Source organism: Schistocerca serialis, chromosome 4, assembly GCF_023864345.2.
Source record: "Schistocerca serialis cubense isolate TAMUIC-IGC-003099 chromosome 4, iqSchSeri2.2, whole genome shotgun sequence".
NCBI lineage: Eukaryota > Metazoa > Arthropoda > Insecta > Orthoptera > Acrididae > Schistocerca > Schistocerca serialis.
The window spans coordinates 69,244,366-69,269,101 of NC_064641.1; the positions used below are offsets into that span (position 1 = coordinate 69,244,366).

The 24,736-nt window shown below is 40.9% G+C and overlaps 1 protein-coding gene across 4 annotated transcripts in view; it reads left to right on the top strand.

Moving 5' to 3' along the window:
- Window positions 1-24,736, top strand: part of LOC126473940 (heterochromatin protein 1-like) — a 154,047-nt gene that overhangs the window by 120,588 nt on the left and 8,723 nt on the right. For all 4 annotated transcript variants that reach the window (XM_050101302.1, XM_050101300.1, XM_050101301.1 and 1 more), the window contains 2 exons: window positions 875-997; window positions 18,209-18,364. In XM_050101302.1, the coding sequence (XP_049957259.1) occupies window positions 875-997; window positions 18,209-18,364 (279 nt within the window). The remainder of the gene's footprint in view (window positions 1-874; window positions 998-18,208; window positions 18,365-24,736) is intronic.

Here is a 24,736-nt window from a genome sequence, read left to right on the forward strand (position 1 = left end):
AGCTATCGATTATTTATTATGTGATTATGTGAAGGAAAGGGTTTTTCCAGTCATTTACAGACAGTTGATGAACTTAGGACTGCCATTTACTGTGAAATAAGCACCATTCTGCAGGATATGTTAAGATGTATTACAGAAACCTTCCCATTGAGCCTTCAGCAGTGCATCCAGGCAAATTGAGGACATTTAGAGAAGATTATTATCAAGGTGTTATGAGGACTATTACCAGTGTGTGTTACATACTATAGTAATTGCCAATTTATGTATTTGTATTTCATAACTATATTAAATCACTACAGACATCAGAGTGTGCTTGTAGATAGAGTTTCAATAACTGCCTGTTATAAACAGCAGTTTTAACCAATTTTCACATGGATCTTTTATGGCTTACGTTCTGTGTCCTGAACCACACAATCATAGTTGAAGTGAGTGCAAAAAAGTCTGTGCGATATTGCAACAGGTGGTTGTAATTTTCCTCATAGACTTGGTGAACATGACAGTCTTTAAAACTGAGGATAACATCCATTGATTTTTAACCATATCATATTAGATACTATGATTATTTTAGATGAGCAAAAGTAGATCCTATGTGTTGCAGTTGTGCACATGGTTTGTTTTCTCAATTGAACTATGCTGCTTGGCAAAGCACACACAACATGTGGTATAAAATATCGTAAAAAAGATTTAAACTGCTGCCTGTTGTAGATAGTTATCTACCAGAAAGAAATAGTTATCTACCAGAAAGAAACTTAACTCAACCTTCCCCCCCTCTATCCCACCCCTCCTTTTTTCTCCCAATGTCATGTTGTACATTGCCGTGTGTTGGGTACTTTATTACTCTCTATACACTTCACATTCCATTTGTATCTTCCAGGAGCCCACTGTCAAAGAAGAGAATGTGAAGACTGGCAGAACAAAAGCTAAAGGAAAGAAAGAAGGAACAGTCAGCAGTGAAGAAACCGAAAATGGTGTTAATCCTGATGAAACTTCATATGAGGTAAAAATGGAGATATACATCAAAGCTTTAATACAAATCCTCTCAGTTACTGCCCAACTGTACACTTTCCTCCCAGTACTATACATTTTTTAATCTTCAGTTGCCTGTGATTTATTTGATGTTAAGGGATGTGAATCGTGGCTATAAGGCAGGAAGATGTCAAAGCAATTCAGAGGCAGGATGCTAGATTTGTTACTGGTAGGTTCGGAAAACATGCAGGTATTATGAAGATGCTTCAGGAACTCGAATGGCAATCACTGAGGAGAAGGCAACATTCTTTCTGAGGAGCACTATTGGTGTTGATAAGATGACAGTGTACACCATTATCACTGAAGATTTGGCAGCGCGAAAGATCTGCAGTAAACTTGTCCTGAAGGTCTTAATGGATGACCAAAATCAGAGGTGAGTGTGCTTTCGAAGACCTTCTGCAATGCATTGAAGAAGATACTGCCTTTTTGATGAAATTATCGTAGGAGACAAAACTTGGATATTCAAATACGACCTGGAAACAAGGTGGCAAAGTTCCAAATGGCACACTGTAGCATAACTAGTGATGAAAACAAATTTATACTCATTACGAGTAGTTCAGTCTATTATACATCTTTAAATTTCTTCAAGAATTTTTGTTCTCACTGTAAATGTCCTGTTGTAGTGTCCTTGTCTTTGAAGCATAGCCGTATTTACCTATGCTAATGTGCCTCCGATGGCTGCGCCGCTATCGAATTTGGCTGAAAAGTGGTTGTCTAAAGTAGCCTATTGTAAATGAGGTGTTCCACTCGAGGTTTTCTGTCCAGTTACTTTAACTGCACTTCGTTATTAAATAACCTGTGGTTTATGGCCAGATCAAGTCGCATTCACTATTAATTTCTGCATAGATAAAGAGCTAGCCACATATTACACTCAATTGATATTCCAAATTGAGATGACTCGAGTGCAGTAACCTGACAGTGAAGTGATCCCGAAGTTTACTACATGTGGCAGGTAGATCATTAATATATTCCCTAATTACACTCTCCTTTCCAAATGGTAGCCATATCAAAAGATCACACTTTGCACAGTAAATAAAATCTGGAAATAAAGCAGTTCTCAGCCTGTTCGTATTGTCACAGTAAGTATTATTGAAGATTAACACAGTTGATAAAACCAATTAGGGTTCACAATCAATGACTGAAAATCGGTTACTGAATAGACTCTCAAATATGGAATTTAGATGAAACTTGGCATCTCTTACAACTTGTAATCTGTGCAGTTGTACGTTGTGCAGTAATTTTGGACACAGATCTTGCTCATATCAGTTAAACATTTACATTTGTGATTACCTGAATTGTGAGGAGAGGTTCTTTTGAATGTGACCTTTTAGGTATGACAGTAATTGTTGTTAAATAATGCTGTTTGTTTTGATAAAAATGCTAATTACTTTGAAAATAAATGAGTGCAAAAGCTGCTAATGTGTCTCCAACATTAGCTATAGGAATACTTCTCTTATTTGTATATACATTTGATCTACTTCACATGAAATGTAGCAACACGTTTACGTAGGAACCATAATAATGAAGTTTTATTTTACAGGTACTTTGCAATTAGCACGGTTTCTAGGTAATTGAATTTCACCATTAGATTCTGATTAACAAAATGAATGTACTGGACAATAAGGTGAAGTTGGTGAAGCTTTGAGCTATTATTATAGATTTTTGGTACTGTACAAATATCTCAAAGATATTTGGGGGGGAGGAGGGGGGATGAAATTTTGGAGGGAAATAAAAACAGAGCAGTGGGAAATACACATCCTTCATTACACAACCGCACAAGGTTATATAGACAGATATTTGGCAAATAGCTGACTATGTAATCCAATTTCTAACCAACCACAAACAGAATTTTACAAAATAGTTAAAAGTAGAGATTCAAAATTGTGTTGGTTTCCTAATCTGGCCACAGACTTACCAATGAAAGAAAAAGGAAGGAATTCCTCATCTTCCAGTCTAATCACTGATTATTCTTACACAATTCAACTTTTCATTGTTTCACTTAGCTGAAGTTGGCTCCATGCCATTTATAGGTCAAAATGGTGGCCTTATGTCCTCCAGTTTCGCCAGTGTCCTGGGAAACGTATATTCTCCATCATTGTACATCAGGGATGGCCAAGAACGCAGCACGCATGCCGAGGTTTCACACACATGCGGATCGCCCCCTTCTAACGTCACACGTCCCCCACTACCACACCAGCTGACTGCGCGCACATGCGCGGAACTACGAACACGCCGCACGCGACAGTGCATTCGCATAAGGAACACCACCCTGCTAGCATGTGGCTTAGTTTCATATTACGACATTTGATGATATTAAGCTCTGTACAACACATCATGTCGAGCAATACTGAATCTTTGTTGGCTGTTCGTACATCTACAGAAAAATAACAATAACGCTGGGTTTGAAACTGCTTTACACCAACAATATCGTGCTTCTCACATCGTCACTCGTAAAATTCTTACAACATTTAAGCTGAGATATAGAAATAGACTTGAAAGTAGTCTACAGCATGCAGTATGATGTGGATTAAGTGATTCCAACTACATGTGAAACAAGAAAATTTTATATTCTGGAACTACTGTACAAAATTTGCAAAACTACTATTCTCAACAAAACATATGACAAATACAACACAGTTATCACCATTAATTTAATTATTTTTGGTTCACTGTAGACATAATAAAGTACATATCCGGCACAAACTGACGGTACACGGACAAACGCAGACAGTTTCTCACATTTTCGTCACTCAGATTGCCACGTAATCCTGACTTATTTAGTTTCATAATCGAAATAAACCTTTCACACACGTATGTCGATCCAAACACTGATATAACATTTGCAGTTGTGGAGACGGGGAAACTTCCCGAGGAAAACCTTCGTAAAATTCCTGGACAGTTTTTACGTAAAAAAATTTGTCCTTTAAACGGGAATTACACAGCAGATCGATTAATTCCATTTGCAAATGCACTGGAGTACTTTCAACTGAACCGGCAAAGGGTCTAGAAAATAGTTCAAAAATAGATGTCAAACTGGCAGTGTCCTGAAAACGTTCAGAAAATTGTGCCTGTAGTTCCTCCAACACAGAAACGAATTCATCAGAAGTTGCATTCTCTCTGACTTTAGAGAGCGTAGGGCAATGGGCGGTATTCATTTTCATGAGTTGTTCCTTCCACAATGCGAGTTTCTTATTAAATGCATCCACTTTTTTTTCACCAGATCAGAAATAAGCTGCTACTCACCTTGCAAAGTCTTATTGAGAGCGTTCAAGTGTGCAGTCAGATCAACTAAAAAGGAGAGGTCTGCAATCCATTTTGGATCTTCTAATTTTGGCTCTGCCTTTCCTGTTTCCTTCAGGAACTAGACAACAGCAAGTCTTAAATTGAAAAAATTTTCGAGGCATGATCCTCGACTTAACCAACATATTTCCCAGTGGTAAATAACATCTCCGTACTCTTCGTTCAGTTCCATGAGAAACTGTTGAAACTGACGGTGTACTAAGCCATGCGACTTCAAGAAATGTACTATGGTGACTACCAACTTCATTACGTGCTCCAACTTTGCATACTTAGCACAAAGAGCTTCTTGATGTACAAAACAATGAATTCCGTACAAATCTTCTGTCGATCATCCTAGTTTTTTACGCAACAATGCTACAAGCCCATTTTGAGCACCTCGAATTGCTGGCGCTCCATCCATGGTGACTGAAACTAACATTTTCCAATTCAGGCCAACGGCTTCAACTGCCTCTTCAACTGCTTTTAGCAAGTCGGTACCCCTCGTTGTGTGTTTCATTGGCACTAAATCTAACAGTTCTTCCGTCACCTGCAAATTTGTGTCGACTCCACCAACATAAATCGCTAGTTGTGCTGTGTCCAAAATTTCGGTCGACTCGTCCAAAGCAATCGAGAATGCAATAAACTTGCAGGCACTATCAATTAACTGCCTGTAGACATTTGCTGCCATACCAGCTATGCGGCGAGCTATTGTCTGTCTGGAAAGACTAATTTCACTAAACTTCTTTACTTCCAGTGGCGTCAAGAGTTCCGCCGCCTCAACAATACACTCTTTAATGAAATCACCATCAGTGAAAGGCTTATTCGCTCTTGCAATTTTAAGCGCTATTTTGTAGCTTGCTCTTTAAGACAGGTGGCTACATTCGGTTGCCGGCTAAAAAAGGGAAACAAAAATTGAGTGAACTCTAAAATTTGAATTCTAACGACAAATATGTACAAATACAAACATCAGAAACACAAAGATTTGTAAGTGGTACTCGCGTTTGGTCCCTCTTGCTGCATAACACTACGTCGTTTTAATTCCACCAACTTGTTTGATCTATCAACCCAACTAAATCATTAAGTCCTTTGTGCGTGGTGTTATAATGTCGTTCTATTGCAAATTTGTGGTGCCCAGCGAGTATGCTACTGTATAATAGACATTGAGAATTTTCATCCTTCTCTTTGAAAAAATATTGCAATTCCCATTCAGCTCTGAAGGCTTGTGACGTTGTGTCACTACCCCGCCTCTTTGTGAGCGTGTGTTCCATTGCAACAACCACTGTACAGTACTTATAAACTTGCTACGAATCGCTAACAAATAGCGAGGAATAAACATGGCTGCCACCACGAATCAACCAATGCACCCTATGCCGGATGAAAAGACGTCGCATCGCATAGCTAGTCTAATGTCGCCCCGTGCCGAGCAGTGCCGCGAAAGACCGAAGAAAGCCGAATAGTGGCGAGGCGGACTGAGCCCTGGACGGCACGCGTGCAGCACATCCGTACACACATGCAGTTTGGCACACTGTGGCTGTCCCTGTTGTACATGGAAAGCAAAATGAAATATTCTACAAATACTTACCATAACTAAACATACAACAGAAAGTTTCATTTTTGAAAGCCATATTCATTACATATACATTATATACACACAACATATTTTTCAAACAATGGAATACTAGAGAAGGAAAGTTGCTACTGACCATACAGCGGAGATGCTGAGTTGCGATAGGCACAACAAAAAGATTTCACACAATTATAGCTTTTGGCCATTGAGGCCTTTGTCAGAAAGACACACACACACACACACACACACACACACACACACACACACACAGTCTGCAGTCTCAGGCAACTGAATCCACACTGCGAGCAGCAGCACCAGTGCATGATGGGAGTGGCAACTGGGTGGGGGTAAGGAGGAGGGGAGGGGAGGGATAGTATGGTGGGGGTGGCGGACAGTTGAAGTGCTGCAGTTTAGGCGGAGGGCAGGAGAGAAAGTGGGAGGGGGGTGGGGGGTAATTAGTGGAAAGGAGAGAAATAAAAAGTAGTGCTGGAATGGGAACAGAGAGGGGGCTGGATGGGTGAGGACAGTGACTAACGAAGGTTGAGGCCAGGAGAGTTACAGGAGCATAGGACGTATTGCACGGAAAGTTCCCACCTGCGCAATTCAAAAAAGCTGGTGTTGGTGGGAAGGATCGATGTGGCACAAGCTATGAAGAACATCATTTTCGACAACAGGCTCAACAACAGGGTGACCCAGCCACTTCTTTGCCACAATTTGTCAGTGGCCACTCATGCAGACAGACAGCTTGTTGGTTGTCATGCCTACATAGAATGCAGCTCAGTGGTTGCAGCTTAGCTTGTAAATCACATGACTGGTTTCACAGGTAGCCCAGCCTTTGATGGGATATAGGATGTTAATGACCGGACTGGAGTAGGTGGTGGTAGGAGGATGTATGGGACAGGTATTGCATCTAGGCCTATTACAGGGATATGAGCCATGAGGAAAGGGATTGCGTAAGGATGGATAAGTATGTTGTGTAGGTTCGGTGGACGGCGGAATACCATTGTAGGAAAGGTGGGAAGGATAGTGGGCAGGACATTTCTTATTTCAAGGCACGATGAGAGGTAATCAAAACCCTGGGAGAGAATGTAATTCAGTTGCTCCTGTCGCGGATGGTACTGAGTTATGAGAGGAATGCTCTTATGTGGCCGGACTGTGGGACTTTGGGATGTGGTGGGAGACTGGAAAAAGGCACAGGAAATTTGTTTTTGTGCAAGGTTGGTAGGATAATTATGGTCAGTGAAGGCTTCAGTGAGACCCTCTGTATAATTTGAGAGGGACTGCTCGTCACTGCAGATGCGACAACCACAGATGGCTAGGGTGTACGGAAGGGACTTCTTGGTATGGAATGGATGGCAGCTGTTGAAGTGGAGGTATTGCTGGTGGTTAGTAGGTTTGATATGGACAGAGGTATTGATGTAGCCATCTCTGAGGTGGAGGTCAACATCTAGGAAAGTGACTTGTGGGGTAGAGTAGGACCAGGTGAAGCAAATGGGGGATAAGTTGTTGAGGTTCTGGAGAATGTGAATAGGGTGTCCTCACCTTCAATCCAGATAGCAAGAATGTCATCAGTGAATCTGAACCAGGTGAGGGGTTTAGGGTTCTGGGTTTTTAGGAAGGGTTCCTCTAGATGGCTCATGAATAGGTTGGCATAGGATGGCGCCATGTGGGTGCCTCCTAGCCCTACCCCGTATTTGTTTGTAGGTAATGCCTTCAAAGGAGAAGTAATTGTGGGTGAGGATATAGTTGGTCATGGCGACCAGGTAGGAGGTTGTTGGTTTGGAATCCACAGGGTGTCTGGGAAGGTGGTGTTAGATAGCAGGAAGGCCGTGGGCATTAGGAATGTTAATGTACAGGGAGGTGGTATCAATGGTGATGAGCAGGGCACCTTGTGGTAAAGGGACAGGAACTGGGGAGAGTCGGAGGAGGAAATGGTTGGTATCTTTTATATAGGAGGATAGGTTCCAGGTAATAGGTTGAAGGTGTTGGTCTTCAAGTTCATAGATTCTCTCAGTGGGGGCACAGTAACAGGCCACAATAGTGTGTCCTGGGTGTTTGGGTTTATGGACTTTAGGAAGCATGTAGAAGGTGGGAGTGTGGGGAGTGGTAAGGGTAAGTAGAGAGCTGGACTCTGGGGAGACGTTCTGGGATGGACCTAAGGATTTGAGTAGTGTGACTGTTGATCCTGCTGGATTACTGGAATGCGGTCACTGTGGCAAGGTTTGTTGGTGGAAGTATCTGACAGCTGATGGTGTCCTTCCGCCACGTAATCCTTGCGGTTCAATAGAACAGTGATGGAGCCTTTGTCTGCAGGTAGGATTAATAGGTCAGGATCAGTTTTTAGATGGTGGACTGCGGTTCTTTCTGCGGATGTAAGGTTAGTTTGCATGTTGAGGGTTTTGGGGAATGATGGTGAGGCAAGGTTCAAGGTTAAGAAATTCTGGAAAACTAACAGGGGGTGGTTTCGAGGCAGTGGGGATGGATCACGATTGGATAGGTGAGTGAACTGAGTGAGGCAAGGTTGAGTATTGGTCTTTGGTCGAGTCAGATTGGTTGGGTTGGTGGCAAAAAATTGTTTCCACTGTAGGGACCAGGAGGAGGAGAGGAGGTCTTTAACTAGTGCTGCATTGTGTGAATCTTTTTGTTGTGCGTATCACAACTCAGCAAATCTGCTATATGGTGAGTAGCAAATTTCCTTCTCTAATATTGCAACATATTTTTGAACATTTCACGAAGAGGAGAATGGAATCTGTTCCATGTACTCTTGTGCTTAAACTTAAATCATTGTCCCACTTCTCTGGACTTGAAGATCAAATACCCAATCTTGTATTTCAAATGACTAAGCACACATTCTATACAGTAGAAAGGTAACAAAACCACCATTACATAATTACTAGTTACATGAAATTAAGGGGATGGAAGCTGCTTCAAATCATTACATTACGCCACTCAAATTAGATCACTACCTTCACTCAAGCAGAAAATTTGATTCTCATAAAACTGTCCAAAAGTCATCAAATTGTCCACTGTTGTCAGAATGTTGTTATTATCTTTTGAGATACTGCTACTAGTTAATCAGCAAAAATGTTTTTCCTTTACTGTATCAACAACACCCTAAGCCAACCATTACCCAGAACACAAAATACCAACTTCCAACAGCATGTAAAACCATATGCAGTATTATATGACTAGTAATTTAGCAGATATTATACTTTCAGTTAGTTTTTCACACCCAGTGTCACAAATTACTCATAAATAATACCAAATGTTGTCTAGCTCAAACAGATTTTCATTATAACAAACCACACCTACCAGTATACAATTAGCATTACATTAGCCATTCATGACCTAAGAAGTAAACACCTTCTTTGCTCCTCATATTGGGGGGGGTAATGAATATACAGAACCACACTCAGTAGTAATAAATCCTAATAATATATACAGGGTGTTACAAAAAGGTACGGCCAAACTTTCAGGAAACATTCCTCACACACAAATAAAGAAAAGATGTTATGTGGACAAGCGTCCGGAAACGCTTAATTTCCATGTTAGAGCTCATTTTAGTTTCAACAGTATGTACTGTACTTCCTCTATTCACCGCCAGTTGGCCCAATTGGAGGAAGGTAATGTTGACTTCGGTGCTTGTGTTGACATGCGACTCATTGCTCTACAGTACTAGCATCAAGCACATCAGTACGTAGCATCAACAGGTTAGTGTTCATCACAAACGTGGTTTTGCAGTCAGTGCAATGTTTACAAATGCGGAGTTGGCAGATGCCCATTTGATGTATGGATTAGCACGGGGCAATAGCCGTGGCGCGGTATGTTTGTATCGAGACAGATGTCCAGAACGAAGGTGTCCCGACAGGAAGACGTTCGAAGCAATTGATCGGCGTCTTAGGGAGCACGGAACATTCCAGCCTATGACTCGCGAATGGGGAAGGCCTAGAACGACGAGGACACCTGCAATGGACGAGGCAATTCTTCGTGCAGTTGACGATAACCCTAATGTCAGCATCAGAGAAGTTGCTGCTGTACAAGGTAACGTTGACCACGTCACTGTATGGAGAGTGCTACGGGAGAACCAGTTGTTTCCGTACCATGTACAGCGTGTGCAGGCACTATCAGCAGCTGATTGGCCTCCACGGGTACACTTCTGCGAATGGTTCATCCAACAATGTGTCAATCCTCATTTCAGTGCAAATCTTCTCTTTACGGATGAGGCTTCATTCCAACGTGATCAGATTGTAAATTTTCACAATCAACATGTGTGGGCTGACGAGAATCCGCACGCAATTGTGCAATCACGTCATCAACACAGATTTTCTGTGAACGTTTGGGCAGGCGTTGTTGGTGATGTCTTGATTGGTCCCCATGTTCTTCCACCTACGCTCAGTGGAGCAAGTTATCATGATTTCATACGGGATACTCTACCTGTGCTGCTAGAACATGTGCCTTTACAAGTATGACACAACATGGGATTCATGCACGATGGAGCTCCTGCACATTTCAGCCGAAGTGTTCGTACGCTTTTCAACAACAGATTCGGTGACCGATGGATTGGTAGAGGCGGACCAATTCCACGGCCTCCATGCTCTCTTGACCTCAACCCTCTTGACTTTTCATTTATGGGGGCATTTGAAAGCTCTTGTCTACGCAACCCCGGTACCAAATGTAGAGACTCTTCGTGCTCATATTGTGGATGGCTGTGATACAATACGCCATTCTCCAGGGCTGCATCAGCGCATCAGGGATTCCATGCGACTGAGGGTGGATGCATGTATCCTCGCTAACGGAGGACATTTTGAACATTTCCTGTAACAAAGTGTTTGAAGTCACGCTGGTACGTTTTGTTGCTGTGTGTTTCCATTCCATGATTAATGTGATTTGAAGAGGAGTAATAAAATGAGCTCTAACATGGAAATTAAGCGTTTCCGGACACATGTCCGCATAACATATTTTCTTTCTTTGTGCGTGAGGAATGTTTCCTGAAAGTTTGGCATATATATATATATATATATATATATATATATATATATATATATATATATATATATATATATATATATATATATATAAAAGGTAAGTATTTCCGCTCCCGGGATTGGAACGACTCCAAGTGCTTGTGTCTGTGTATGTGCGGATGGATGTGTGTGTGTGTGTGTGTGTGTGTGTGTGTGTGTGTGTGTGTGTGTGTGTGTGTGTGTATACCTGCCCTTTTTCCCCCTAAGGTAAGTCTTTCCGCTCCTGGGATTGGAATGACTCCTTACCCTCTCCCTTAAAACCCACTTCCTTTCGTCTTCCCCTCTCCTTCCCTCTTTCCTGATGAGGCAACAGTTTGTTGCGAAAGCTTGAATTTTATGTGTATGTTTGTGTTTGTTTGTGTGTCTATCGACCTGCCAGTGCTTTCATTCGGCAAGTCACCTCATATATATATATAGACACACACACACACACACACACACACACACACACACACACACACACTTCACTGTCATAACATAATAAACAAAATCTCACTGGCTAAATCGGTTACTTCACTGTATTCCATCATATTATTTTAAATTGATACATAAAGTGCAATACACATACCAACTTTGCTTTCTCATTCCACATACATTGCCATAGGCATCTTTCACACACATGAACAAATATCTCTAACTTTTATATATTACCATAAATAGTACTGTACCGTGTATTCAGAAAATTCTCTCTTTATTTCTGCTGAGAAATTCCTATTGACTCTACACATTGGCTGATTACCTGATTTTCAGATACTTGCACATTTTTCACATAACCTAATAGACTTTTCATTTTTCATTCACCTTACCTTTTGTCTGAAGGAAATTTATTAATGGTGAAACAAAATTATTCTCGATCAACTTCAAATCAAAAGAAATCCATCTTCCCATCAATTCTACCAAATACCATATATGTCTTGTATTTTATACTTGCTAGCATCCTCTTGTAGCTCAATTACTTATCATTAATCCAGTATAAACAAATAGCACAGAAAAAACTATACTCAAATACATTACTATACTAAAGATCATACACAATTTGAAGAAAATTACTGATCAACTTACAAGATACATACTGAATAGTAGAAGAGATTGAATGTCTCAGGAAAAAGGAGGGGTGAGACACCCAGCTAAGGTAAGCAATATCGCCCATAAGGAATTCAGTGCAGATTACTGAACCCCCTACTTGCTGGTAGGTTCACAATTAATTGGACCCGCGTTTCAGAACATCTGCAAAAACACTGCTTTGTACATGTAACCCCCACGCAAATACAATGTCCATTATATTCAAGTTGAAATTCTGTTCTTTGACATTCACATTCAGTTCTTTGGCATTCACTTTTGGAATTGTTCTCATTGCACTTGCATGAGAAGTACAAGTATAGAAATTTACTTTTTGAATCTTGACACTGAAAATTACTTTTTGCAAATTTACATGGAAAATAAACATTTTGCACTTCCTCGCTAAATAGGACTGTTTGTGAACTTCTTTATCTATCTCTAATGCTTAGCACATATCTATCACAGAAATGCAGCACATTTCTTTAATTTTATGATTTTTCTCAGCTAACTCACACTTCAGTGCCACAATACTGTCATTACACTTGTTACATTTCATTTCACGTACCTTGTTACTAATTATCAGAGCTTTACATTCTTTTCTAGCAAGAACAGCAACATTATCAACAGTGTCATTTACTACTTGTAAACACTCTCCTGTCACATCAAGAACATCAGTATTTACATCAACAATTTTCTGATTGAGTCCAAGATCTTGGATATTACTTACTTGTACTGCATCCACAATCAATTCATCGCCATCGTACTAAGTCCATAGTTGTTTGCACTACACCCAGATCAACAACTTGGGTAATCGTTCATCAAAAACTTTGTCACATTAATTTTCAATCTTATTTACCCTAAGTTCAATTTGTGGCAGAGCACCTACAATACTGTTGATTATCAAAGTCTCATCTTCTTTAACCTTCTAACATCCATTCACACTATTACCTATTTTAGTGGAGTATCACTCATCACTTCCTTACTGGTATCACATTTATTCGCAATTTCACACACATCTTTATACTTTTGGTCAGTTTTTTTTATTTCCACTTCATTCATTTTAAGCTCATCAACACTACTGCTAATTGATGACACTTCACACACACATCTCCCTCAATAAACTCATAAGCCTGGCTAACCACTTCATGTAGTACTGGTAAAGACTCTGTTTCTGTTCTCTTCAAAACATCTGCCTTAATCTCAACAACTGCTGCTCTTTTACATCATTACAAAGTATCAATTACTCACTTTCTCCTTTGTCATTAGCTTCCTGCTCCAAATCATTTGCTCTGCCAACAGCTTCATTCACTTTCTGCACACTTGTCATCAGTCACTTTCTGCACACTTACCATCTCAGCATCCTCAAATGTACCACTACTTACATCAACATTCTCATTACCTACCTCTACTTTCTAATATCAGCAGCAGTTATCTGCTTTAATTCAGAAATCATTTCATTATCACCACCAAAAGAAAAAGTTTTTACTCCATCAGTTAAATTATCCTGATAAAAATCAACTACTTCCATACCCTTATTAAATTTGTTTTTAATCAAATTTTCATCTGGCAACTCATCAGTGACATAATTTTCTAAATTTGAACCAGAATTTTCTGTTACACTTCATTTGGTTGTATTCTTAATCCAGTTATCTTATTTGTTGTTTGTATTTTGTAGACTTAAATTTACATTTCTGAAGACCGTATTCATTTCATTTATTTCTGAATGTAAACTAGCATCATATTTAATGCTACTCCCAGTATTACTCATTAACTTTCTAACAACATGGTCCTGTGGTGTCATTAACTGTACCAGTAATGACTTCTTGTCTTCCTTTACTGGCACTTCTTGTCCTGTAACCCTCAATACAATGTCCTTAACTTCTGGGTTACTCATTTTGGCTGAACAAATAAGTCACTCAATGATACAAACACTCTTACCGTGATAATTTTCCGTCACCAACTGTGGCTGCCGTGTCATCGTCTGCTAATTGCTGCAGCTTGTAATCTTCACGTTGGTTCTGCATATTGTGTTGATTACATCTGCTCTGACTTGAGTCATTCAGCTGTCATGCTCCGGGGTGTGACGTCATTGATTGGCAGCTGTCCAGGATAGTCAATGCTGCTGCTTTCAGGCAGTACAATGTTTCCCATTTGTCAAGCTTTTTCTGCATAACAGCATCAGTTTCTGTGCCTAATTCCAAACAATTAAACGTTTCCAATGTTCATAAAATTGTCTGTGCACTGTCCTACTTATTGTTTACATGTAAATTCAGTTAATTTATATGCCACACGTTGTTTTTCACTGTTTAACAATCACTTCATCAGTTCCACTGTGAATAATTTTAAAGTCCACTGCTCTGTTACATGAGTTCTTAAAACCTGTATTTTCCCTGTAAAGTGCTGCAAATCCATGGGGCACCAAATGAAGCGTAGCGTTTTTACCTGTGCTAATATGCCTTGGTAGCTGTGCCTCTGTTGAATCTGGCTGAAAAGTATTGTCTAAAGTAGGCAAGATTTCAGTCCACATACTGTAATTGCACTTTTTGTTAAATAACCTACAGTTTATGGCCAGGTCAAGCCTCATTCACTATTAATTTCAGCACAGATAAACAGCTAGCCACATACTGTAACAGTTCTTGAACAACCAGATAGGACTGTTGTGCCTCAGTGCTATTGTGTTAACAATATGGACGTTATCATTTCCTGATAAGTAATGTCAGTTTTGAGCTGTCACATGTGAAGTGCCTTTTGTTGCAGGCAGTTCACCATTGTTGATTTTAAGCGAGCACGCCGTTCTGCAGTTAACCATCTCGTCACTTTGTTCACCCACATCATGAATGGTTTTGTGTGGAAGTCCCAGGCTGTGGTCATATTTTACGATTTGGAGATAGCCTATGACACCTGTTGGAGGACTGGTATCCTCCGTACTCTCTACATATGCGTCTTCTGTGGTCGCCTGCCCCGTTTCGTTCAGGGATTTTTAAAAGAGTGAGCTTTCAAGGTATGTGTGGGTTCTGCCTTGTCGGACACTTTTATCCAGGAAAACAGTGTGCCTTGGCGTTTCATCCTGGGCGTCGTCCTCTTTGGTATAACCATTAACCCTATAATGGCTTGTCTACTGCAGGACATCTCCAGCTCCCTTTTCGTTAATGATTTTGCCATTTATTGCAGTTCTCCATGGACCCGTCTCATCGAGCAGTGTCTTCAGCTATGTCTCAGTCGAGCACTGACAATGGCTTTCGTTTTTCCACTGTCAAAACCGTTTGTATGAATTTCTGGTGGTGCAATTGGTTTCTTCCACCGTCTTTACATCTTGGGCCTGTTGCTCTTCCACTCGTTGAAACTACGAAATTCCTAGGGCTCATGCTCGAAAGGAACCTTTCTTGGTTCTCCCACATGTCTTACCTGGCAGCCCGTTGCACGCGATCCCTCAGTGTCCTGCATGGCCACAGTGGTACTTCCTGGGGACCAGATCAAACCACTCTTTCATTTGTACTGGTCCCTTGTCCATTCGAAACTAGACTATAGGTGTTTCGTTTATGCATCTGCATGTCCGTTCCTCGTACGCCATCTCAATGCATCCCTCTTCTCTGTTGCCTCCTGGAGTTCGCTTTTGGCTCATGCTCGTGCAGCTGAACTTCGCGCTACGTGCAACTTTCTTTCCTGGTGGGTGTAAACCCTTCACTACCTTGGCTTCGTGTGGCAGCCTATGTTCACCTCGGCTTTCATTCACTTCCAAAGGATGCTATCTAGCCTCGCTGTATCGCCTTCAGCTTCACAACCTTTGCACAGAACTTCATGGTAGTAACTTTATGTACACTGTTGGCTCTCAGACTGACCTTGATGTCAGGTTTGTCTTCGTCATTGGTGCCGGCATTTTTCAGTATCGGCTTCTGGAACACTACTCAGTATTTGTAGCAGAGCTCTTTGCTCTGTATCAGGCCACACAGTACAGCCAGCAACACAGGCTTTCCAATTGCGTCATCTGCTCCAACTCTCTCAGTGCCCTTCATAGCCTCTGTGTACTGTACGCTGTCCATCTCTTAGTGTAACAGGTCCAGGAAAGCTGTCACTTGCTCACTCCTGATGGTGCCACTGTTTTGTTTATGTGGGTTCCTTGTCATGTCGATCTGACAGGAAATGAGGCCACTGACGCTGCAGCGAAGGTTGCATCCTCATACCTCATCTCGCTGGTTCTTACATACCCTCCAATTGATCTCTGTGTTGCCATCTGTCAGCAAGCGGTGTCACTTCGGCATCACCATTGGACATCCCTTCATGGGAACAAGCTCTGGGTTACCATTTTAGCTAAGTTATGTATCGGGCACTGTCTGTTTAGCCAGCGCCGTTCGTCAAGTGATGCTCCCCCACCACTTTATGTTCATTGCACTCAACATTTCACGGTTTGACATTTTTTTGATGGAATGCCCTTTTTTGTAACCATTTAGTTCTCCTTTGTGTTTGCTGTATGAATTGCTGGCTGTTTTAGCAAAGGATGCGCAAGCTGTTTAACATGTTTTACTTTTTATCCATCATAGCAATATGGAAAAAGCCATTTAATAGATAGTTCATGACCTCTGTTTCTCTGTGGCGTATTTTATAGCCCTTTCTCCAAATGACTGTTTTTAGCTGCCTTCTCTTCGATCAATTGGGATTAACGTGTAGTTGTTTTTAACTCCTCTCTTTGTCTTTGTGTTCTACACTTCTGATATGGATGCGTATGACCCTAGTTGTTTTTGTGTCCTAAAACAAAACAGACAAACACATAATGTACTCTACTGATGTTCCATATTGAGATTATTAGAGTGCTCTATCGTAACAGTGAAGTGATCCAGAAGTTTGTGTGTGGCAAGTGAATCATTAATTCATTCTCCAGTTACATGGTCCTTTCAAATTGGTAGTCATATCAGAATGAACATGCCATGCACAGTAAGTATAATTTGGAAATAACAGTTCACAGTCTGATCCTTTGTCACAGTAAGCATTATTGAAGATTAACACTGGTCATGAAAACAATTGCGAGTTCATTCAATTATTGAAAATTGGTCACTGAATGAACTCTCAAACATGAATTTAGATAAAACTCGACATCTTTTGCAACTTGTGGTTTGCACTAACTGGTCCGCATACATTATGCAGTAATTTTGAACACAGATCTTGCTTATATCATAACCTTCACAGGCTGACTAAAATGACTCCCTAAAGTTACCTTTTACAAGTTTACAATTGTCAATGCTACTCTCAGATATTGTTGTCCACTGTCATTTTATAAGTTGCAATTAAACACTTATATTCCTGATTAACTGAATAGTTCAGAGACTCCCTTCTGAATATGAACTTTTAGATACAACAATAATTCCTATGGAATTATGCTGTCTATTTTGCCAGAATGTCAGATCCTACTTCAGTACCAATGTTTTTGATGATAATGCTAAAATGAATGCAAAAGTTGTTAACACATTTCCGACAATAGCTGTAGGGATACTTCAATTATTTGTATATGCATTTGATCTACTTTACCTCAAAATTAGCGATTACGTACATGTTTACTTGAACGACGATTACGAAGTTTTATATTGCAGGTATTTTGCAGTTAGCACAGTTTCTAGGTAATCAGATTTCACCAATAAATTCTGATAACAAAATGAATTTACTGGATAATAAATTGAAATTCTCTAAGCTCTGAGTTAGTATTACAGATTTTTGTTACTGTATGCATGTCATATGTGATAATCTCGAAGATATGGGGGAGAAAAATGGAATTTTGGGCAAGGAAAACAGAAGGGAGGGACGGAAATCTATATGCTTAGTTAAATCTTTTCATTGTTTGTTCTGATTCAAACAGTTCTTTCTTAAATATATAATATTTGTAGGTTAGTTTATCCTGCTCTCTTTCATTTAATTTATGCATTCTATCCAAGTCTTGTGTTGGTTCTGGGGTATGTACCTGAAACTCTGAAGTACAAACCCATCAGAACCCATTGCTTTAATCCACACACCCCATTTTCATACTTGAACAAATGACACGTTACTTGTTCAGTGGACAGGTGGGTACTATAACTTTGGATTATCATGTATCTGAATTCTTGATTTCCCATTGTTATTGTTGTCAGAATATTTGCAGCCCTATGTAATGCATACTTTCAAACTGTAGTTGTTTTGTGTTTTGTTAAACTAGCTTAAAATGTTAATTTTGTATTGAATTTTCTTGCCACAAATTGCAGATTAAGTATTTAATAAATACTTATTTAAGGTGGAGAAGATAATGGAAGTGCACCATAAAAGAAATGGAAAAAAAGAGTATTTGATCCACTGGCGAGGATACCCACACTCTCAAGATACTTGGGAACCAGAAGAGAACTTGGATTGTGAAGAACTAATACGAGAATTTGAAGAAAGAGTAAAAAAGGTGAGCTTTTCTTTTTCAGGAGCACTATAACATGGGATGTAGTGTAGTTAAGGCACTTTCAAGGCATGTAACTAAGTGCTACAGAGAAATAACAAATGAAATAAAACATTTTTCTTTTCACATTTCCCACTAGTTAAGATTGTGACTTAACAAAATGCTTACTGGCTCTTCACAGTAAGCTACCAATGCTTAGAGTTACAGTGGGCTTACAAAAATAGAGACTGGTTTTCAGAGTTAGGATTATCTTTATCCTAGATAGCAGTGAAAATTTCTTGCATTACATTGTGCTGTTGTCAACACTGTCCCAACATTGTACATGCTTCATGAAGGTACTAAAGATTGCTGTCTTTCTGCATCACACTACGTTACTTTCCGAAACATGCTGCCAATCCACAAAAGTGGGTAATCTCAAAGACTTTAATGAAACATGTTAGAAACTCCGAGGTAGACATGACAAGCCAACAATCAGTCAAAAATAAGTCTGCTAATGTCTCTTTATGAATAAATCACCCACCACCACAAAAAAAGTTGATTGCCAAAAGCTGTGGAGTCTGAAATCTGTGTGAAGAACCCAAAGAGTTCGTGTACAGTTGACAAAAAAAAATTGTACACATGTGTCTTGATAAGCTCCAGTACTCTGGTTTTGTACAGCTTGCACCATTGGTAATACAGCACACACTGGCAACTGTGGCAGCAAAATATATAGGACACTTCTGGGCAATGTATTTGTCCCCTTATTAGTGCAACAACTTTGCCTTGCTTTGATTTTCTGTTAACGCCTATAACAATCACATATTGTTTTATTTACACATTATAATGCTTGCTTTTATCTTTTTGAAAGACCAAGATGGTTCTGCCTTGAATCAACAAATAAAAACAAATCTGTGTAGTTGGGTTTTATTTATTTATTTTTTTACATTGTATTGTTTGTTGAGTGTGTTAGAAGCTTGATGAATACAGCCAAGGTATACAGAACATAACACACTGTGCCACAGGCAGGTATATGACAAACAGTCATTTCTTACCATGTGTCAGCATACATAGGTTCATGCAGTGTGATAGTTTTAGTGCTCATGAAGCGGCAGTCAGGTTTGACGTTCAACATCGCTGTGCCCAGAAATGGGTAAAGCAGTGGTTTGAGACAAGAGTAATGGCCAGTTTCAATGGTCAGGATTAGGAAAGGTGTCAAAGCTTCAGAAAGATGTGTGTTAATTGACACCAGTATAGAACGTCCATTCTTGAACGCCACCCAACTCAAGAATGAGACCAATTTCTTTGGATACTTTCGAACTGTTCACAACAGCATACGAGTTCTCGGCATTAGTGTCCGTAGGGTTGCTGATGAAGGGACCCTCTCTGATTATCACAAACTTCATAGGCCTGCCTTTGCTGAATTGAATGCAGACCATGACTGGGACCACATCGTCTTTTCAGATGAATCGGTATTTAGCTCAGTGGATGAGAGTCCCATGATAGTCTACAGGCTATGGGGAGCACATTACGGTCCACAATACATGGTGCCACATTTGCTTGTTGGTAGTACCACAGTATCATGCTGAGGGTGGATGACATCAAATGGGGCACAGATGTTTAACCATATTTTTGGTCACCTGCCACAGATCAGTATGTGCACATCATGAAATGCTCTGTGGTGCCGGCAGTTAGTATGCATTGTCCCAATGGAATGATCCAGTTTCAGCAGGAACACTCACCAATTCACACAAATCAAAGTGCTTGGCAGTGGTTTTTGCAATTGGCGATGTTGACATGATCGACTGGTCATTTCAAGTGCCAGATTTTAATCTCATTGAAAATCGGAGGGCAAAAATGGAGCATCACGTGAACATTTACTCATTGACGTTGGCCACACACTCAACTGAAGGGGTGTAGTGTTCGATACATGGGAGAGTCTTGCAGATGATGTGTATTTCCGAAACTGACAGCCTCTGTGGCTGTCGGATGAGGCGGGTATAGACGCCAATGATGGGGGAGACCTCACTAGCTTTATTCCTGATGTGAAACTTTCCTCGTCTCCCATTACTCCACTTTCTGTTACAATGTTTGACATGAGTGTATGCTTTTTACCTGGGAATCTACATGAAGTCATTATGCTTTAAATTTTATGTATTGAATTTGTGTACTTAACACTTGATGCATGTAAATTTGAAAATAGCTCAAACAAGTCAATTTGAATCGAATTAGAAATGGTGTCCTAATTTATATATATATATATATATATACACACAAACAGGTAAACCCGAAAATAATAAAAACAATAATAAAGAAAATTGCCAAGTACTAGCCACATATTTTTCACAGCTTTTTAATTGTCTCGAACCCAAAGAGAGATTCCGAAAAGTGCAGCCAGAAATCTCACCACAGAACTCATCACCACCAACACAAGAAGAAATTTATGCGCGCATCAAGAAACTTAAAAGCAATAAAACATCAGGGGAGGACAGAATTGAGCAGAACTCTTGAATAATTCATGCCCAAATTCACTCAAAAAATTTACTCAAATAATCCAAAACATCTAGCAAACTGAAAAAATCCTGAATGAGTGGAAGATTGCTCCTGAACTGTGAATCACCTGACACATTCTTTGATTACCAGGACAGCACCAAGCCTCCAAACTCACAACCCACGACGAAAGTAGTACTAACAGAAATCATCCCATCCTTGAAAAAGTACAAAGCATCAGGAGAAGACTTAATAGTGGCTGAACTATGGAGGGAGACAAGACTGTAAGCAAGTTGACAGAAATCTCAAAAAAACATTTGGGAGACTCAAACATTAATTAGTAACTGGAAGGGGACGTGACTGACATAGACAATTATCGAGGAATCTCGTTGGTCTTATAAAGGATTTTCTCCAAGGCCTTACTAAACAGAGCCAAACCTCAACTGGACCCACAACTAGGGGAATACCAGGCAGGATTTAGAAAGGATGCTCTTGTACCGAACAGATACTGAACTAGAAGTCAGTGTTACAAGTAAAACTGGCTGTTAAGAAATATATAATCATCTTCGTTGACTTCAAGAAGGCATATGACTCAGTTGGTAGACCTTTTCTCATGAAGATCCTGCAAGAACTAGGGCTAGATGAGAAGACCCACAGCCTTATCCAATAGACTTAAAGCAACACCAGGTCACGAGTAGAATTCAGAGGAACCCTCTCAGAAAGTTTTTAAATCAAATTGGGAATAAAACAGGGAGATGGTCTGTCCCCCTTTCCTCTTAAACTGTACCCTTGAAAAGGTAATAAGAGAGTGGCGGAAGAAGTTAGCTTGAGAAGGGATTCCAAATGTTATCTCTCTTGGACATAAGTGCAATGGGCTCAGTGTTGATTGCTTGGTATTTTCTGATGACCTAGTTATCTGTTTTGAAGCCTTATATGCTTCAGAATATTTAATATTCAATAGGAAGGGATTTACTGAAAAGCTCGAAATCCAGGAGAGAAAGATAATGAGGAAGATACTGGGGCCAGTCAAGGAAGGTGACCCAACCGAGAGCTCTAAAAGTACAGTGAAAGAATCACAGATGTACCTTGGAGAAGATGTCTAGAATTTTATAGACACATTTACAGGATGCATCATGAGAGATTGTCCAACCAGTTTCTCTGTTACTGGCAAAAGAGGAAGACCAAGTCACCATGGTTGACGGAAGTGGAGAAAGATCTTCAGGAACTAGGAATAACAGAAGGAAACTTGAAGGATCAGACAATACTCAGGAAGAAGCTTAGACAAAAGAGGTTCCAGGACAGACTACTGAGAAAGAAGACTTGTGTCCTCTGGACACAGAAGAGGAAGGAACAACACAACCAGAGGATACGTAACTACTGGGCAAACGTCAAAACCCACTCCAAATTCAATAGTTGAATGTCGTGGTCTTTTGTTGGCTTATACAATAATAATAATAATAAAACACTCTGCAGGTCTTAACATTGCTGTTTAATATCCGCACCTTAAGCGCAACAGCATTGATTGTCCGCAACTGTATATTCTTCCAGTTTGAAAGCAGGGTCACCACTTCTGAGGGAGTCCTGTCTTGCTTAAAATTTCTTGGAGTTTGACCCTGGCACTGGTCAGACAAGACCTCCACAAATACCAGAAAAACCTCTTAGAATAAAACTCCAAATACTGAACATTGCCTGGATTTATTATCCACAGACTAGCTCAAGTACAGTATCCTTGAACTTGATAATGTTGTGGCCTCGTACAGACTTCTGCAAACTTTCTCATTTCTTGGGATGAACATCAGAGACATGTTTAACATTGTTGAGAAGCCCGAACTACAGAACTTCGCTAGAAGTGTCTCCATGGTGCGGTGCACAGTGTTGCAGGCTCAGAGGAAATACTGATGACAAAACAAGCATGTCGAATGGAGATCTTGCATCACTGCACGACGCCTGAGGTGCACATCAGATGAAAAAAATGTGACCTGCTGAAACCAGAGTCACTCCCCATAAAGTGTCCTTGCACCCTCTTGCTATCAGATTAGAGGATGTATCATTACACAGTTTCAACCCATTGAATGCCAGTTTTGTTTTTCCTGATGGCAATATCCTCCAGAGTAGTCTCCACACAGAGACGCAAGTGGATGCTATTTTTACCTCTGAATCAATTTACCCAAGACAGTGTCATCATTGTTAAGCCCTACTGTGAAGTTGCAGGGCCTTGAAAAAAATGTAACTGCAATAGATTCGGCTCATATTATAATCAGGTAAATATGGTAAGTGTCATTTCTGTTCATCTTGTTGCATTATTGTGTACTTTTTCAGTTACTTTCTTCACTATAATATAGCAGTTCTTTCTATGTACGGTCCAAATTTCATCGAGCTGTGTAACTTGGCAGTGACACGTCTTGCGAAAGTTACTTTTGTCCTTCAGTTTTGCACATCATTGTGTTATAGTAAGAAATACTATAATACGCCCGAAATTTATGAATTAAACAATGCAAGTACCAAAAACATGCAAAGAAATTAAGAATTAAACTATGTAACAAATAACTGAGCTAGGAGTATACGACTTTCTGCTGGCAGCTGCTTATGCAACGGCGGCAGAGAGCAGTGTAAAATTGCGTAGTGAATAGTGTAAAATCGCGTAGTCTCCTTCCGCCGCCGAGCAGTGTGTCAGCAGTGTGCAAGTAGCAGCATTACTGCATACACTAGGCAATCTTGTATTTTAATAACCGTTTAAATTTTGTGTCAATTTGTTTGTGCTCTCTGTTCATTAGTTCAGACGTTCTTTGCACAACAGTTTTAGCGTGGGTAGGGACTGCAACTGCTGTGTTCAGATGCAGGCTGAGTTGGCATCCCTTCGCTTCCAGCTTCAGGCAGTGTTGGCTTCAGTCACACAGCTTGAGGCTGTTGCCAATGGGCATCACTGTGGGGGTCTGGATGGGGGTTTGTCGGGGACGGCCAGCTCGTCCCACGCATCCCCCGATCGGGCTACGACTGTGGCTGCCCAGGATACTGCCCACATTGAGGCTGATCCCTCACCTGTGGTAGAGTGGGAGGTCGTCTCGAGGTGTGGCAGGGGGCGAAAGACATTCCGGAGGGCTGAACGGAAGGCCTCTCCAGTTTGTCTGACAAACCGATTTCAGGCGCTGTCTCAGGCTGATACTGATCTTCGGCCGGACATGGCTGCTTGTCCTGTTCCAGAGGTTGCCCCTCTGTCTGCAAGATCCGGGCGGTCGCAGAGGATGGGCTTACTGGTAGTTGGGAGCTCCAACGTCAGGCGCGTAATGGGACCCCTTAGGGATATGGCAACAAGAGAGGGGAAGAAAACCAACGTGCACTCCGTGTGCATACCGGGGGGAGTCATTCCAGATGTGGAAAGGGTTCTTCCGGATGCCATGAAGGGTACAGGGTGCACCCATCTGCAGGTGGTCACTCATTTCGGCACCAATGATGTGTGTCGCTATGGATCGGAGCAAATCCTCTCTGGCTTCCGGCGGCTATCTGATTTGGTGAAGACTGCCAGTCTCGCTAGCGGGATGAAAGCAGAGCTCACCATCTGCAGCATCTTCGACAGGACTGACTGCGGACGTTTGGTACAGAGCCGAGTGGAGGGTCTGAATCAGAGACTGAGACGGTTCTGCGACCGTGTGGGCTGCAGATTCCTCAACTTGCGCCATAGGGTGGTGGGGTTTCGGGTTCCGCAGGATAGGTCAGGAGTCCACTACACGCAGCAAGCGGCTACACGGGTAGCAGGGGTTGTGTGGCGTGGACTGGGCGGTTTTTTAGGTTAGATGGCCTCGGGCAAGTACAGAAAGGGCAACAGCCTCAAAGGGTGCAGGGCAAAGTCAGGACATGCGGGGACCAAGCAGCAGTTGGTATTGTAAATGTAAACTGTCGAAGCTGCATTGGTAA